At 42.3% G+C, this 17338-nt stretch overlaps 1 protein-coding gene across 1 annotated transcript in view; it reads left to right on the top strand.

Moving 5' to 3' along the window:
* The window catches only part of CUL4A (cullin 4A), a 67349-nt gene that overhangs the window by 7610 nt on the left and 42401 nt on the right, over positions 1-17338 (top strand). Inside the window, exon 3 of the mRNA XM_080662969.1 lies at positions 12673-12777. Within this exon, the coding sequence (XP_080519095.1) occupies positions 12673-12777 (105 nt within the window). The remainder of the gene's footprint in view (positions 1-12672; positions 12778-17338) is intronic.

Raw genomic sequence — 17338 nt, 5'->3', positions numbered from 1 at the left:
TCCCCAGAGTCTCACCCGGAACTGGAGTTCAGCGCAGTCGGGAGCTTTTGCCTTCCTCCTGCTTGAGAAAGCCAGCCGCGCACTCAGTTGCGAAACTACAAACTTCTTCAGTAGATAATAGAACTACTCAGTTTATCCATTTCTTCAAGTTCATTAAGCTTCTGCAGTATCTAATCTGCTATTAATACCATTTGGTGTAATTTTCAACTCATGAGTTGTTTTCCTCTTTAGGTGTTCAATTTAAATCATTATTGTATCTTTTCTGTCTCTACTTAACTTTTGAACATATGGAATATAATTATAATATCTGTTTTATAGTTCTGGCCTGCAATTCTCTCATCTCTGTCAATTCTGGTTGCTTTTGACAGATTGAATTTCTCCCCTATAAGGGTTGTATTTTCCTTCTTTGCATGTCTGATCATCTTTGATTGGGTATCTGACATTGTGACATTGACTCATGTGGTATTTTTGTATTCCTATAAATGTTTTTGAGCTTTGTTCCAAACATAGTTAATTATTGGAAACTGTTTGATCTTTTAAAGTCTTGCTTTTAAGATTTGTTAGGTAAGACTAGAGCAGTATTTTGTCTAGGGCTAACTGCCCCTACTACCGAGGCAAAACCTTCCTGAATATACCCAATGTCCTGTGGTTTTCTAATCTGGCTAATGGGAAGGCGCCATTCCAGGCCCTGTGTGAGCACCAGACACTATTGTCTGAACTTTTTCGGTGCTTCTTTCCCTGGCCTCAGCTATTTTCCTCACACTTTCGTGCTGTTCAGTGCTCTGCTGAATTCTCTTAAGGGGACCCTTGAGGTCTCTTTGCACATATCCAAGCTCCACTCTGGCTGCATCTCTCCCTTCTGGGCTTCGTCTTGCTGACTCCATCCTCAGCTCAGGGCACCTGCTCTGCAGCCTGGAAAACTCTAGATGCCGGAAGCCAGAGAGCAATTGGGGTTTGTTTCCCATCTTCGAGAGTTCACTGTCTTTCATAGCCCAATATGCACTGCTTCGAAAAATGCTGTTTTGTATATTTTGTGGGTTGGTAGTGTGTGTTTTTTGGTTGGTTGGTTGGTTATTTCAGGCGGAAGGATTAGTCTGGTTTCTTTTTAAAAAAATTTTTTTTCTTGATTTCACAGAGAAAGGGAGGGGGAGAGAGAGATAGAAACATCAATGAGAATCATTGATCCGCTGCCTCCTACACACCCCCTGCTGGGGATCGAGCCCGCAACTTGGGTATGTGCCCTGACCTGGAATCAAACCTTCATAGGTCAGTGTTCAACCACTGAACCACATTGACTGAGCTAGTCTAGTTTCTTTACTTCATCTTTACCAGAAGTAAGAGTCTCACCAGTGTCTAAACTCTCATAGGTTTTTAATTTAATAAAATATTATATTTTAGAGTTAGGGCTTATTGTTCTTTCTTTCCTGGAGATTTGTCTGGTTTCACTTTCCTAGTAGAGGGACTTTGCCATACCTTTTACCCAGTGATATGTCTCATAATAGTCACCATAGATAGTATCATAAGTAGTGTTTCCAGATGCCGTGAGTGTCCATGTGTGTGACTTGTGGTCCTCAGGATTGAGGATGCTTACCCCAAAATGGCATCACACATTCCAGGGAATATCTCAGGAGGGCCCATGTGGGGATCAGTTGATCACCTTATGGAGGAGCATGTGCATAGGCAGGCTCCTGATCACTCACAGATTAGTACAATTTCTACAGTGAGCTGCTCAGATCTTATGGAAGCAAATGGGTGAAATTATTGACCACTTGCATTATTCTGATCTCTGATAAAGTAAACAGTGCATCTGCCCTGGTGTTTCAAAATAAAGTCTTAAGTTTTTGCTGAGTTGTGTGGTATATATTTTGTCAAAGACTCTTATGTGAAAGTAACAATTCTCACCAAAGTTTCATTTTTGTTTTTTAAGGAAGTTTTCAGGATGATTTGATGCAGAACCTCTTATGTTTTGATGTTGAACAGTTTCCTCAAAGTGAGGTCTAGTATCTCCCTGTCAAGGTCTCTTATCTGCCTGTCAGGGCATCCTCTACCTCATACAGACACTTTAAGAGGCCTTCCTAGAAGGAGAAATAATTACAGTATGTCTATTGAAGCCTGCCTATTGTTCGTTTGTTATTTAATTCTTGTCTGGTAAAAAAGGAGATTCAAAGTATGATGATGAAAAAGTTTTAAACGCACGCAACACCCATAGTAATTTTTCTCCTATAATACGAGGAGGAGAATATTTTGAATGTGGAGACTTTGTCTTTCGTGGAAGACTTGAGGTTAAATTTGTAATAACTACTTGCTGAAGGAAGTATTTTGTGTGTTTTATGTATGTTTTTTATTTTTTATTGATTTCAGAGAGGAAGGGAGAGGGAGAGAGAGAGAGAAAAATCAATGATGAGAGCGAATCATTCACCGGCTGCCTCCTGCACGCCCCCTACTGGGGATGGAGCCCACAACCTGGGCATGTGCCCTTGACTGGAATCGAACCTGGGACTCTTCCGTCTGCAGGCCAACGCTCTATCCACTGAGCCAAACCAGCCAGGGCTGGGCTGTCTGTCTGTTTTAGCCCTACTTGTTGGCTTAATGAGACAACAAAACTGAAGATTACATTTTTAAGAAGGGTTTCAGAGGAAGGATATGTGTTGATTTCAGACTAGTTTTGTTTGTTTTAATATGGAACACTTCATGAATTTGCGTGTCATCCTTGCACAGGGGCCATGCTAACCTTCTCTATCGTTCCAATTTTAGTATACACTGAGTGGCCATATTATTATGATCCTGAACGCATAATAACCTGGCCACTCAGTGTATGTATATATATATATATTAGAAGTCCAGTGCATGAATTCATGCATGAGTGGGGTCCGGCCAGCCTGGCCAGGGGAAGGGGACGTGGGCGGTTGGCCGGCCTGCCTGCTGGTCAAACTCCTGGTCGAGGGGACAATTTGCATATTAGCCTTTTATTATATAGGATTTACACTGAGTGGCCAGATTATTATGTGTTCAGAGATCATAATAATCTGGCCATTCAGTGTATGTGCTGCTGAAGCAAGCACGATTTCAGACTAGTTTTGATGCACAAAAACCTATTACAGAGGACTGGCAGTTATGGAAAAGCCATGCTATTTATCTTGTCACAGTATAATATCTCTACGAAATCCTCCTACCTGTTGATAAATTAATGAAGGATAATGAAGTAGAGTTAGGTATTCAGTGTATTAATAAGATTGCTAAAATTGATTAGAAAAAGTGAAAAGGCCCAGCCTAGAAAATGGTTGACAGATAGACACTTTATTTGATGGACAATTTGAGAAAGTAACAGGTTGAAAATCAATCTAATACATAAGTAAAATCATTGAATCTGGAGGGTGCCAGGGAAACAGACGGAAAACATTCAGACTCAATATATCAGGCCTAATAGAAAGGAATTCATAATTCAACAACTTTCATCACTGAAAAAAATTAGTCATTTGTATTAGGTAATTTACTTTTAACATTTGGAACTGAGAATCTACTGTGCAGTCAGTGTTGATAAATACAGCCAATAGACTGTCCCTGGTTTTCCTCAAAGCTCTCATTCTATGAAACTTCCCTCTCGAAATTTATCCCCTCACTCAGATTTTAGTCCTAATTTAGTTTTTACATTGTTAACTCATTCCTTAGAGGTAGGAAGCTGGAGGGGTAGAGCCCTTTAACACCATCTTCTTGTGTGGCAAGCTGGTAACTTAATAGGCCTACTTTTGAGTAGGGTCCACAACTGTTTATTGTTTAACAAGGAACCATTGCTGTGGAGGAAATTGTTCAATTCTGAACTACTCACATCACTAAGAACACTGTGCTGGCCTCTTAACTGTGAAATGAAGAGTGCGAGTTTTGCCTTGTGCCCCAGCCAGTTTATCTTTCATTATGATAAACGACGAGGGGTGTGGTTTTCTCAGGGGCAAGTGTTGTTTTTAAATTTTCCCCTGGCTCTACATAAATAACTCTTAGTACTTATGTGCTTTTTTCCTTACTTGTGATATGTTTCACTCCTTTTTCTCTCTTGTCTCAACTTGATAGCCCTAAAAATCTTGACATAAAACCATCTTCCAGAATTGGTACACCCTAATTTCATAGTTCTTTTTACCCCACAGCTCACTTTAATTTCCTGTTTTAGTATTTATGATTTCTCCTTACTTGTGATATGTTTCACTCCTTTTTCTCTCTTGTCTCAACTTGATAGCCCTAAAAATCTTGACATAAAACCATCTTCCAGAATTGGTACACCCTAATTTAATAGTTCTTTTTATCCCACAGCTCACTTTAATTTCCTGTTTTGGTATTCCACACTTGAGGGGAATTTTGTTTTAGCAATAATAAGTGCACTTGGGAGTTAGGGTTTGACACTACAAATAGACAAGCAGTTGATGTTGATGTGCTTGTCTGTTTTACTGTAATACATTGGTCTATCCTAATACAATCAACCATCTGAAGAACTCGGGTGCAGTGGCATGACAGACCTGATTAGAGAGCAGCTGTGATGTGAAAATTCAGACAAGCACAGTTTTCCCACTTGGCTAAGTGGTTACAAGAAAAACATCTTTATCCTAATACAAGTAGAACCCAAGTGCTACTGCTTCCCTACCTCCAGTTATTGTATTAAATTCATTTTCTCTGCGATGGCTCTTAAAAATGTGAACAGCAACAGCACCCAAATATGAAGCACACAATACAGGTCAGATTCAGTACTCTATACACCTAGGGAAAGCATCTAAACCTCAGAACATGACTAAATCTCCAAAACTTGTTTTGGGTTGGGGGGATTCCTGGGTTGTGCTGCTCCTTGTAACTACAGAAAAGTTTGCCACAATCCCTGCCAGTGTGGGTAGAGAGCAGAGCTGCCCTCTATCCTCTAAGGTAATGAGGTGCCTGTAACATGAAGACACTAGCGGTGACTCAGCAAAAGACATGGAGAAATGGCGGCACCCACAGCAAACCTGGGTCACCTCAGGGTTTGGCTAGTTTTACGAGGTCTCCAGATTCTCAATTTTAAAACAATAAATCTCAGGTGCTTCATGTTAAATAGTATGTGCCAAGAAAGAGTTGGTTTTAAAATTCAACAATGACAACGTGTCACAATTGGGAAAAGATTGTTTTGAGGACATTAACTCCTGATACAGGAATTAGAGCATTCAGAAAATGGATCTAATAAGATATTCTGTGAAGGACATGTACCACTAAGCTTATCCTAATTTTTACCAAAGCAAATAGATTTTCATTGTGTATAATAGTTAAAAACCTATTTTGTAGTAATTATGATTGTGGAATTCTCTAATGATTAACTACTGTAGCAACAGCCTTTGTCATGAGATTATCCTGGATTTTTTGTTTGTTTTTTAGTGTTATATCTTGTTATTGAGAGTCAATTCCAAATGAGGGAGAAATTAATTAATATAGAAATAGTATATCTCTTAAACCTACCATTTTTATTTCATAAGTAAAAAGTATAATGAGATTTATAAAATTATGAAAGGCTTCATTAGTGCTGTTAAGTTAATATACTTGGGAAAAGACTTAGAATATAGTATAAACTTTTAACCAAAATTCACAATATTTATGTAAGATTCAAATAAGAATGTAGTTGCAAACAGGTAGAAAATTATGTGTAGATAATTTAAATGACTTTTCCCAGAGTATAGAATACTGAATCTGACCTTAACTAGATGCTATGATATTCTTGTTCTAATAGTTTTTCTTTTGGCTCATACAACCTGTTCAAATGTATACCTTCCCCCTGCCCCTCCCACATACATTACATCTTCTTGTAGTGATTAAAGATAACATAGTTGTTTTCCTTGTCCTTTTTTTAAAACATTTAATTCTGGAACATAAAGTTCTTTTTAATTGAAATATAGTTGACATACAATATTATTTTGGTTTTGGGTATACAACATAGTGATTTGATATTTATATACCTTAAAAAGTGATCACCTCAATAAGTCTCATAATCATGTGTCACTATACAAAATTATTGTGACACTAGAGGCCCGGTGCACGACATGGGGGCAGGGGGCTCAGCCCAGCCTGCACCCTCTCCAATCTGGGACCCCTTGAGGGATGTCTGAATGCCCATTTAGGCCCGATCCCACTAAACGGACAGTCGGACATCCCTCTCACAATCCAGGACTTCTGGCTCCCAACTGCTCGCCTGCCTGATTGCCCCTAACTGCTTCTGCCTGCCAGCCTGATCACCCCCTGCCAGCCTAATCGATGCCTAACTTCTCCCCTGCTGGCCCGATTGCCCCTAACTGCCCTCTCCAGCAGGCCTGGTCGCCCCCAACTGCCCTCCCCTGCTGGCCTGGTCACCCCTAACTGCCCTCTCCAGCAGGCCTGGTCGCCCCCAACTGCCCTGCCCTGCTGGCCCAGTAACCCCTAACTGCCTTCCCTTGCCAGCCTCGTTGCCCCTAAATGCCCTCCCCTGCTGGCCTGGTCCCTCGCAACTGCCCTCCCCTGCAGGCCTGGTCCCCCCCAGCTGCCCTCCCCTGCAGGCCTGGTTTCTCCCAACTGCCCTCCCTTACAGGCCTGGTCCCTCCCAACTGACATTCCCTGCCAGCCATCTTGTGGCGGCCATCTTGTGTCCACATGGGGGTGGCCATCTTTGACCACATGGGATGGCCATCTTGTGTGTTGGAGTGATGGTCAATTTGCATATTGCCTCTTAATTATATAGGATTATTGACTGTATTCCATATGCTGTGCTTTACATCCCTGTGACTTACACGTTTGTACCTCTAATCCCCTTTACCTTTTTGCCCATTCCCCACCACCCACAGGAGCTATCAGTTTGTTCTCTATATCTATGAGCCTATTTTGTTTCTTCATTTGTTGATTCTTTTTAGATTTCATATATAAGTGAAATGATACAATATTTGTCTTCGTCTGACTTATTTCATCTAGCATAATACCCTCTCCAGCCATGTTGTCGCAAATGGCAAGATTTCATTCTTTTTCCAAGGTTGAATAATGTTCCTCTGTGTGTGTGTGTCTCATTCCCATTGATTTTTAAAGAGGGAGTGAGGGGAGAAAGAGAAGCATTGATATAGGAGAGACACATCGATTGGTAGCCTCCTGCATGTGCTCCAGCGGGGGCTTGGGATTGAGCCTGCAACCCAGGTAGGTGCCCTTGACCAGGAAGCAAACCCATAACCTTTTGGTGCTCGGTCCAGTGCTCTAATCACTGACCCACACTGGCCAGGGCTCTCACTTCCTCTTTATCCATTTATCTATCAATGGACCTAGGTTGCTTGCACATCATAGCTATTGTAAATAATGCTGCAGTGAACATAGGGGTGCACATATTTTTTTGAGTTAGTGATTTATTTTCTTCACATAAGCACCTAGAAGTGAAATTTCTGAGTCCTTCTTTGTCTCTTCTTGTAGCTCTTATTGTAAAATCAATTCCAGGCAGGGAAATTCATGGACAAATTTAGGCTAGCTTGCTGCAAAGTGCTTCTGTAGAATTGCTTTACTAGTGGTAATATGCCCTAAGCCAGCTTTAACCACAGCAGGATTATCCTAGGTTTTTTTAAGTGAAAATATAAAGACATGACTACAAGTGATGGAATTGAAGACTTTGAGAAAAGATATGAAAGATATAGAAACCAAATGTAGATAGAAATCCCTTCCTTATTTCTGTATAAGACAAAATGTAGGGGAAAAGTTGTGCTTTTATTGTTATTACTAGAGGCCCGGTGCACGAAATTCGTGCACGGGGGTGTGTGTCCCTCAGCCCAGCCTGCACCCTCTCCAATCTAGGACCCCTCTCATAATCCAGGACTGCTGGCTCACAACTGCTTGCCTGCCTGCCTTCCAGATTGCCCCTAACCGCTTGTGCCTGCCAGCCTGATCACCCCCTAACCACTCCCCTGCCAGCCTGTTTGCCCCTAACTGCCCTCCCCTGCCGGCCTGGTCTCCCCAACTGCTCTCCCCTGCAGGCCTGGGTCCCCCCCCAACTGCCTATCCCTGCAGGCCAGGTCGCCCCCAACTTCCCTCCTCTGCCGGCCTGGTTACCCCTAACTGCCCTCCCCTGCTGGCCTGATCGCCCCCAACTGCCCTCCCTTGCAGCCTGGTCCCTCCCAACTGCCCTCCCCTGCTGGCCATCTTGTGGCGGCCATCTTGTATCCACATGAGGGCGGCCATCTTGTGTGTTTGAGTGATGGTCAATTTGCATATTACTCTTTTATTAGATAGAATGCTTATAAACTTTCTAGAATTTATAATTTTTAAATTATTGTCATCATTCCACACTTTTTAAAAAGATTTTTTATTGATTTTTAGGGAGAGGGGTTAAGAGAGAGAGAACCATCCATGTGAGTACTGAACATTGATTGGCTGCCTCCTGCACAACCCCTAGTGGGGATCAAGCCCACAACTGGGCATGTGTCCTGACTGGAATCAAACTGGCAACCTTTCAATGCACAGGTCAGCACCCAACCAACTGAGCCACACCTCAGATTGCCCACACTCTCTTTGACCCTTGTAAATATGCATGTGTTTTATATGGTAATAATTACTGTATTTTCTTAATTTAGGTTAATATGTAGCAGTTCTGAAGTTAGTATTGTGATTATTAATGCTATAAGTATTGCTATAATGAATATCTTTAAAATTTTAAATTACCTACTTTCCCTTGGCTATTAAATTCAGATTCTAAAGTGTTTCTAGTCTGTATCCCCCCCTATATTTTTTTTTGCAAGGTTTAAATATTTTTATTGCTGAGTAATATTTTTTAAATAAATCTTTATTGTTCAGATTATTACAGATGTACCTCTTCCCCCCCCCCTATCACGCCCCTCCAACCAGTTCCCATCCCACCCCATGCCTTTACCCTTCCCCCCGTCCTCATCCATAGGTGTAAGATTTTTGTCCAAACTCTTCCCACACCCCTTTTCCCCCTGAGAATTGTCAGTCTACTCCCTTTCTATGCCCTTGATTCTATTATATTCACCAGTTTATTCTGTTCATCAGATTTTTTATTCACTTGATTTTTAGATTCACTTGTTGATAGATATGTATTTGTTGTCACTTTGTTGTTCATAATTTTTATCTTTACCTTTTTCTTCTTCTTCCTCTTCTTAAAGAATACCTCTCAGCATTTCATGTAATCCTGGTTTGGTGGTGGTGAACTCCTTTAGCTTTTTCTTGTCTGTGAAGCTCTTTATCTGACCATCAATTAAATGATAGCTTTGCTGGGTAGAGTAATCTCGGTTGTAGGTTCTTGCTATTCATCATTTTGAATATTTCTTGCCACTCCCTTCTGGCCTGCATAGTTTCTGTTGAGAAATCAGCTGACAGTCGTATGGGTGCTCCCTTGTAGGTAACTTTTTCTCTTGCTGCTTTTAAGATTCTCTCTTTGTCTTTTGCTCTTGGCATTTTAATTATGATGTGTCTTGGTGTGGTCCTCTTTGGATTCCTCTTGTTTGGGGTTCTCTGCACTTCCTGGACTTGTAAGTCTATTTCTTTCACCAGGTGGGGGAAGTTTTTAGTCATTATTTCTTCAAATAGGTTTTCAGTATCTTGTTCTCTCTCTTCTTCTGGCACCCCCATAATTCTCATGTTGGTACATTTGAAGTTGTCCCAGAGGCTCCTTACACTATCTTCATATTTTTGTATTCTTTTTTCTTCTTGCTCTTCCAGTTGGGTGTTTTTTGCTTCCTCGTATTTCAGATCTTTGACTTGATTCTTGGGATCCTCTAGTCTGCTGTTGAATCTCTGTATATTAGTCTTTATTTCAGTCAGTGTATGCTTAATTTCCGACTGGTCCTTTCCCATTTTTTTGGCATTCTTACTAAGATCCTTGAAGGTCTCACTAAGTTCCTCAGAGGTTTCTAGAAGATTCTTGAGTAACCTTATAACTGTGGTTTTCAGCTCTATATCCAGTAGTTTGCTTTCCTCCATTTCTTTCATTTGTGACGTGTTTCTTTGTCTCTGCATTTTGGCTGCTTCCCTGTGTTGATAGACTGGCTTTGTGTGCTAGGTGTCCTATAAGGCCCAGTGGCTCAGCCTCCCCAATCACCTGAGGTGGATGCTCTTGGTGCACCCTTTTGTGGGCTGTGTGCACAGTCTTGTTGTAGTTAAGCCTTGATTGTTGTTGGTATCACTGGGAGGAATTGACCTCCAGGCCAGTTGGCTGTGAGGACCAGCTGTGTCTACAGTGGAAGAACTGCTGTGCTGGAGACACCCTTATGGGGCAGGACTTGCTTCAGTGGGGCTTTGGTGCTCACTGAGTCTGCCCCTTGAGTGTGTCACTTATGGATCTGAAGAGTTGTAATCCAGTATGGTCTCACACTGACCACTGGGTACACGGGCTCTTGGATCTCCAAGGAGGTGCAAAGTCAACCACTGCCTGAGGCCACCCAGCAGGAACTACAGCGAGGTCTGCAGATTCCTCCTCTTAGGGGTATGGAAGTGCCCAAATGAGGCCCAGCTGTGAAGCATGGCAGGCTGCTGCTGCAGAGCCTTGGACCTTCTTTTGGAAGCTTTGGAACTCCCTGACCCAGCTGCAGTTTGTTAGGTTTTAGCTTGCAAAAGGACAAGCCATTCATATGCAAAAGCTGCTGTGCACAGCTTGGGTGGGGTTGTAAAGTGGGTGGGGCGGGTTCTCAGGGAATCACCAGGGCCGAGCAAACATCAATGGCTGCCAGTCAGCCCTGTACCAGGGAGGTCCCTGTCTCTCCTCGTCCCACGCCCCCATGCAGGAACAATGATTGCTGCAAGCACCTCTGAGGGAACGCCACCCTCGCATTCCGGCTCAGTGCCAGACAGTCCAATTTCTCCCCATAAGAGTCTGGGTCCCCAGAGTCTCGCCCAGAACTGGAGTTCAGAGCAATCGGGAGCTTGTAACTCCTTCCCGATTGAACAAAATAACAGTACACCCAGTTGCCAGCCCATTTCGCGCACACCTCTGTACCTCCGCGCCTCTGCATCTCCTACCAGTCTCAATGCACTTTTTTCTTTCCTTCTCGTTGTAGAACTTGCACTCAGCCAGCTTTCCTGTGGTTCTGGATGATATTTGTTTTGTCTTGTAGTTGTAGTTTTGATGTGTTTGTGAGACAGCAAGTACAGGTGTTTATCTATGCCACCATCTTGGTTCTCCCCCCCCCCCAATATTTTTTTAAATGCTTCAAAACTAGTCAGAAAAACTACAGTTCTATTAATAGTTTTGCATATTTTGATTGTATGAGATGTTGGTTTTGTACATGAGAGTTGAAAGTTAATTCTTATTACAACTAATAGGAATGTACAAACATTTCTTCGATGTGGATAACAGTATTTTAAGAAAATCCGTCTCTACCTCAAAAACTTGTTTCCTCATTAATTTAAGACAAACTTAGATAAATTGCATACCTCACCTGCAAAAAAATAAATAGGAAACAATTCAATCTGGCCTGTGTCACCCAGGCACTTGGGAATTGTTTTCCTTCAGCTCATTATAAATAGAACTGGGGGCCCAGTGCAGGAATTTGTGCTCCTTGAAAGGAACTGTGGGCCAAGAGGCTGTGGTGGACACAGGGCCAGGTCTCGGCCTATCCTCTGTGCCCCTGCCCGGCCCCTCCCACCACAGCCCCCGGTCCCCTGTCTGCCAGCCCCACTCACACTCGCTGACGGTGCAGAGCGATTGGAGCCATCACCAGCAGCAGGTGCGAGCAGCGGCTGCTGCCCTGATTGCCCCTTAGGAGCAGGGGGAGGTGGAGAAGCCCTTAGGGGCAATCAGGGCCGGCAGCAGGTGCAATCGCCAGGTGGGACTGCAGCACGCGGGAGCAAAGTATTTTGAGTAAACACCAGAGGCTTGCCCCAATGACAATGACTGGCACCCCGCCTTGGTCTGGTGCCCCCGCTCTCCTGCTCCACCACTATCCCGCCGCAGCCTATGCCCACCATGTTCTGCATTCTACTGCCTGCTGCCCACACCTACCATGTTCCGCACACGCCCCCTAGTGGTCAGCGCACATCATATCAATCAGTTCACCGTTTGGTCTATTTGCATATTAGCCTTTTATTATATAGGATCATTTCACTAGTAAAGGTGAAAGGATTGTTGTTCTCCCACCTGTTTGGAAGGTGCTCACTGAGAGTCTGGAACAGTGATTTCATACTCTCATTTCATATTATCATCACAGTAAACTCACACACATTCCTGTGGCTCCAGCCTCAGACTAATGAATTAAAACATCTAGAAACAGGGCTGTAGGGATCAAACTTGTTTTGAAGCCTGTGGGTGACTGGTGTGCAGCAGGTTTAGAGACTATTTTAGTAAGGAAAAAATGGAGTATTGTGAGATGCTCAAATAGGATACAGGCACACCAACTGGGATCCTAGATATCATGGGGCTGTCATAGGCTTGCTGTTGAATCTGTGTTTAATATTAACTATTGGGAAGTATCTTTTTTACCAAACTCGTACTGGATTCAAGTGTTCCAACAGTAATTGCCCTAAAACATAATAGTTTTAATTGTAGATTACATCAGTATGGGCGAGGGGGCTTCATGTAAATGATTACAGCTACATATAATTATGTAAGTGCTTCTGTTATGATTATAGCTATATATATAAATAAGGTTGTTGTTTTTAAAAAAGAACTCATTTGTTATTCATAGTGAGTAATTCATTTATTCCTTTTGTTTTTAGGCTGTTGAAAACCTCTGTTCTCATAAAGTTTCCCCAACGCTTTACAAGCAGCTCCGCCAGGTCTGTGAAGATCATGTCCAAGCACAAATTCTTCAGTTTAGAGAATATCCTTTTGTTGTCTCATGAAGTTTCTGTTCCTTACCTAAATATTTTGAAACTGAACATTAATTAATAGGATAAAGAACTAATGGGTATCCTTGATATTTTTTAAATTCCCTTTTATTTATAGAACAGAAACCTTAAGTTTGCTTCATATGACCCAATATAATAGGTTTTCTTTAAGTAGAATTTATATCACTTTGCTAATCTGAATCAAAGCGAAACAGTGTCCTTTCATAGGGTCTGGTTAAGTATTTAGGAAAAGTTCTGAAAACGTCTTAAAGTTTGAGTTCTGTTATCCTTTATTCTTATAAAAACCCATCTGTGTTAGTTTTCTATGATATGTAACAAATTACCACAAATGTGGCTATGTAAACCCGTAGTGGCTTAGCTCAATGGGTTTTCTGCTCAGGGTCTCAGGCTGAAATCAAGGTGTCCACTGGGCCAGTGGTCAGCTCCTCTTCCAGACTCATTCAGGTGTTGGCAGAATTCACTCAGTTACAGAACCAAGCTCCCTCTCAGTGCCCGAGGCCACCCTTGGTTTCTTGTCACAAGGTCACCTATCTGACAACATGGTTATTTGCTGCTTCTGGGTGATCAGGAAAATCTGCCTCTCTGGTCAGGTAAGATAGTCTTACATGATATAACCATTGTATTCACAGCCCCACTCACAATCAAGGGGAGGAAGTTATAGACAGGGGCAGTGTAGAATTTTGCCACTAATTTTGCCATCTGTGACTATATGACAGCCAGGGAAACTCTGAGCTCCTTAGCATGTTGTAGATAATCCCTTACCATCTGGCTTCCATCTAGTTCCCCAGCTCCCTTCCATTACTATATTTACCCACATATCTCAGAAAGTGAACTTATAATTGAAGACAATCGACTTGTGACTGCACTTTTCTGGGCCTCTGTTTCTTCATTTGTGAAATTAGATAATTGGAGTGTACTTGTTTCTAGGTGTTTTCCTAGCTGAAAGAATTTTTTTCTCTTTCATTGAGAAACTGAAGCATTTAGAGCTCATTGAAATCTCCCTTGGCAGTTTGCAGCAGTTCTGTTGTCTGGCATTGGGGCTCTTTATTAATCATGATGATGAAGTCCAGGTCCACAGTGAGATGTCTCAGTTTAGGATAATATTTGTAGTTCTCCCTTATAAATGGGTCAGTGATGTCAATTCTTGTTCTAGTATATTGACATCTGTAACTACAGCTCTACCATATTATCTGGCAAAGCTCTGTCCTAATAGTGACCACACTTTAGGCCTTTTGGAATCTGGCCATTGTGTACCACATCTCAGAGGGACCCGGTGCAGATGCACTCAGCGCCTTGGTACCACAGTCCCGGAATCCCAGGGACTGGGCCCAGGAACCCATGTTTAGGATGCTGCCATCTGAAAATTAACCTGACTCCCAGGCTTGCTGGAAGTCATCAGCATATTCCCAAGCCTTCTCTCCAAGACAGGAACTCACAAGAGTGAGCTGATGTAGCTTTGTCCTAATCCAGTTGTCCCAGCTCACTTGAAGACTGCTTTTCGATTACCTGATCAAATTATCCTCCTGCCAGTTAATCCTATCTTATGGGTAACATGAATGTGTTCATTAACTCACTCATTCAGCAAGTACTTCCTGTCTATTAGAAATTAGAAAAATGATTGCCATATCTAATTTCTACCCTCTAAGAAGTAACAACACTGTGATAGGTGCAAGGGAATAACCATATTTCCTTGATGCTATACAAAGCCATTATTATAAAAATTACCATTTCATAAAAGAAGAAACAAAAAAGAGACACTCTACAGATGAAATGTGTGCCTTATTAGTGTGAGGCACCAGAATTCAAAATGTTGAATGGTTAGTCAAGGACAGGAACTGCAGCACATGAAGCATTTGGGGCAAAGCTTCCCAGAGGAAGTAACACTTGAATTGTATCTTAGAGGATGAGTTAGGTTCTAGCCAGCTAGAGAGTGAAGAGGCATCGGAAAGCAGAGTATGAAAGGTGTTAATGAAAACCTGGAGGAGTGTGGTGTGACTATAACCTGGAAGAATAGGTGAAGTTTGAAGCTGTAATGCTAAGTTGCAACTTGATTTGAATCTTTGTGTACACCATTAAGGATTAAATCTATGAGCATCTGAGAGTCCTTACAGGTTACTAAAGCAAGAACCCAATATATTTAGATTGTGTTTTAGGAAAGTCATTTGACAGAATGATGAGGTAGATTAACAGATTAGAGATAATACACGTTTATTAAGTATTTACCACATAATGTTAGGTAATGTTAGGTCCTGGGAAAAGTAAACATGAATGAAATGTGATTTTGGCCCTTTAGAGCTTAAACTCCAATGGGATTGACAGAATCATAAAGATACTCATTTACAAAGCAATGTAGTGAGGGTTTTAAAAACTACTGGGATATAAAGAAAGAACAGCCAGCCTGCCTGTGCAGGCAAGAGTGTGGCGTGGTGCACTAGGGATAGAGGTAGATGATGAGCAATACAGTCCTGCCTTCAGAATTTTGTTCTTGCTGAAAGTTATAAACCTATCCTGGTCTTACAGTGGCCAACTGTTAGTGCCGTTGCAGATGCCCAGATTCTCACTGGGCCAGGAATATTCTAAGTTAAGCATATTCAGATTTCTCTTGCTCTGTGATATTCCAGTATTTCATGTAACTCTACTTTCTAAGATTCAAGGATTGCTACCTACTGTATATTGATTGCATGCTGCTGTTTAGGCCAATATAAAAATTCAGGGAGACTTCAGGAAGCCCTTCATACGTTAAACAGATCAGGTACACAGGATGCCTGTAGAATTAAGTCATCTGCTGTTATTCTCTTGGGTTACCATATCCATTCCTTTGTTAATATGTTTGATTAATTCTGTACTTATCTGACCCTTTCGAAATAAGTTACCTGCTGTTGGTGATATGCCTTTCCCCCAAACAGAGGAGACTCCCTACACATGCACACCTAGCCACAGCAGCCTAGGCTGAAGCAAGCATCACACAATATAGAAAGAAGTACATGCTGTGTACCTACACTTGATTCATGAGGAGTTCTAAAATAGCAACCTAGCCCTAGCTGGTTTGGCTCAGTGAATAGAGCATCAGCCTATGGACTGAAGGGTCCCGGGTTCGATTCCGGTCAGGAACACATACCTGGGTTGCGGGCTTAATCCCCAGTAGGGGCGTGCAGGAGGCAGCCAATCAATCATTCTCTCTCATCATTGATGTTTCTCTCTCCCTTCCTCTCTGAAATCAATAAAAATATATCAATCTGTGTATATATCAAAACCTAAGCAACTGGCCAACTGTCCGATAGCTATGATACACACTGACTACCAGGGGGCAGATGCTCAATGCAGGAGCAGAAATCAGAGGCCTGGAAACATGAAACAGACTGATGAATCTCAGAGGGAAGGAGGGAGGGGGAGGGTGTGAAGAGATTAACCAAAGATCTTATATGCATACTAGAGGCCTGGTGCACAGATTCATGCACCGGTGGGTCCCTCGGCCTGGCCTGCAGGGATCGGGCTGAAACCGGCTCTCTGACATCCCCGAGGGGTCCTGGATTGTGAGAGGGCATAGGCTAGGCCCAGGGACCCCACCGGTGCACGAATTCGTGCACTGGGCCTCTAGTAAGTAAATAAAATAAAATAGCAAACTATCCTCAGAATACAAATCTGTAAATAACTATAGACAGAAGTCACTTTTTCCTTCCCCTGATTCAATTTTACAGCTGTGCAGATTTTCTTAGTCACAGAAATGCTAATTAGCATGCAGCATTGGTGATCAGTCACACACAAAAGCAGTGTAGTCCTCAGAACAGAAGGATGCATAAGGAAATGAAGTCTTTGCTGTTAGGGAAATCATGAAGCTGCACCATTACCTCTAAACCTATCTATAATCTGTGCTGATGACAGTAGGCTTTGAGCTTCTTTATAAAGACCTTCAGCTCATACTCACCGGACTGGTGTGTAGTTAGCACGCATGGAGCATTTGCGGGCAGTAGACTAAGCTTCGAACATTTGCACAGCACTCCAAGTTACAGGTACCCTCATAAGGCAGAAGGCCCAAGACCACATGGCAGGTGAGTAGCCCTGGATTAGTACTAGGATTCAGAGGTGAACATGACATAGTTCCTGTGCCATGGTCTTTGTAGACTAATGAGGGAGGCAGTAATTAAGTATTGTAGAATGTGAACTTGGATAATTATTATGAAAGATAATGTTATTCTTAGCGATTATGACAAGGGGACCTAATTTAGGTGAGGGGTGTCAGGTGGTAACCAACCATTACTGGTCTGTGATGCGGAATCATTGTTATCTCCTGCTTTGTCCCCTGCTGCAAGGACAACTCAGGTGTCACTCTCTTTGCTGGGTTTAGAAAAGCAGGATACCTGGTTTACAAAATGTGGGCAGAATTAGGACCTATCACTTCTCCAGTGAAACTACTATCTTCGTTGTTTAGATCACTGTAATCGCAGATACGAATAGTGTTTTCCTTGGTATATTATGAGCATTTTGCCACTGGATTTTTTTTGTTTGTTATTTGTAGACTTGCCTAACTCACCCA

Source organism: Plecotus auritus, assembly GCF_963455305.1.
Source record: "Plecotus auritus genome assembly, chromosome: 3".
NCBI lineage: Eukaryota > Metazoa > Chordata > Mammalia > Chiroptera > Vespertilionidae > Plecotus > Plecotus auritus.
This window is presented reverse-complemented; position numbering and strand designations above follow the sequence as displayed.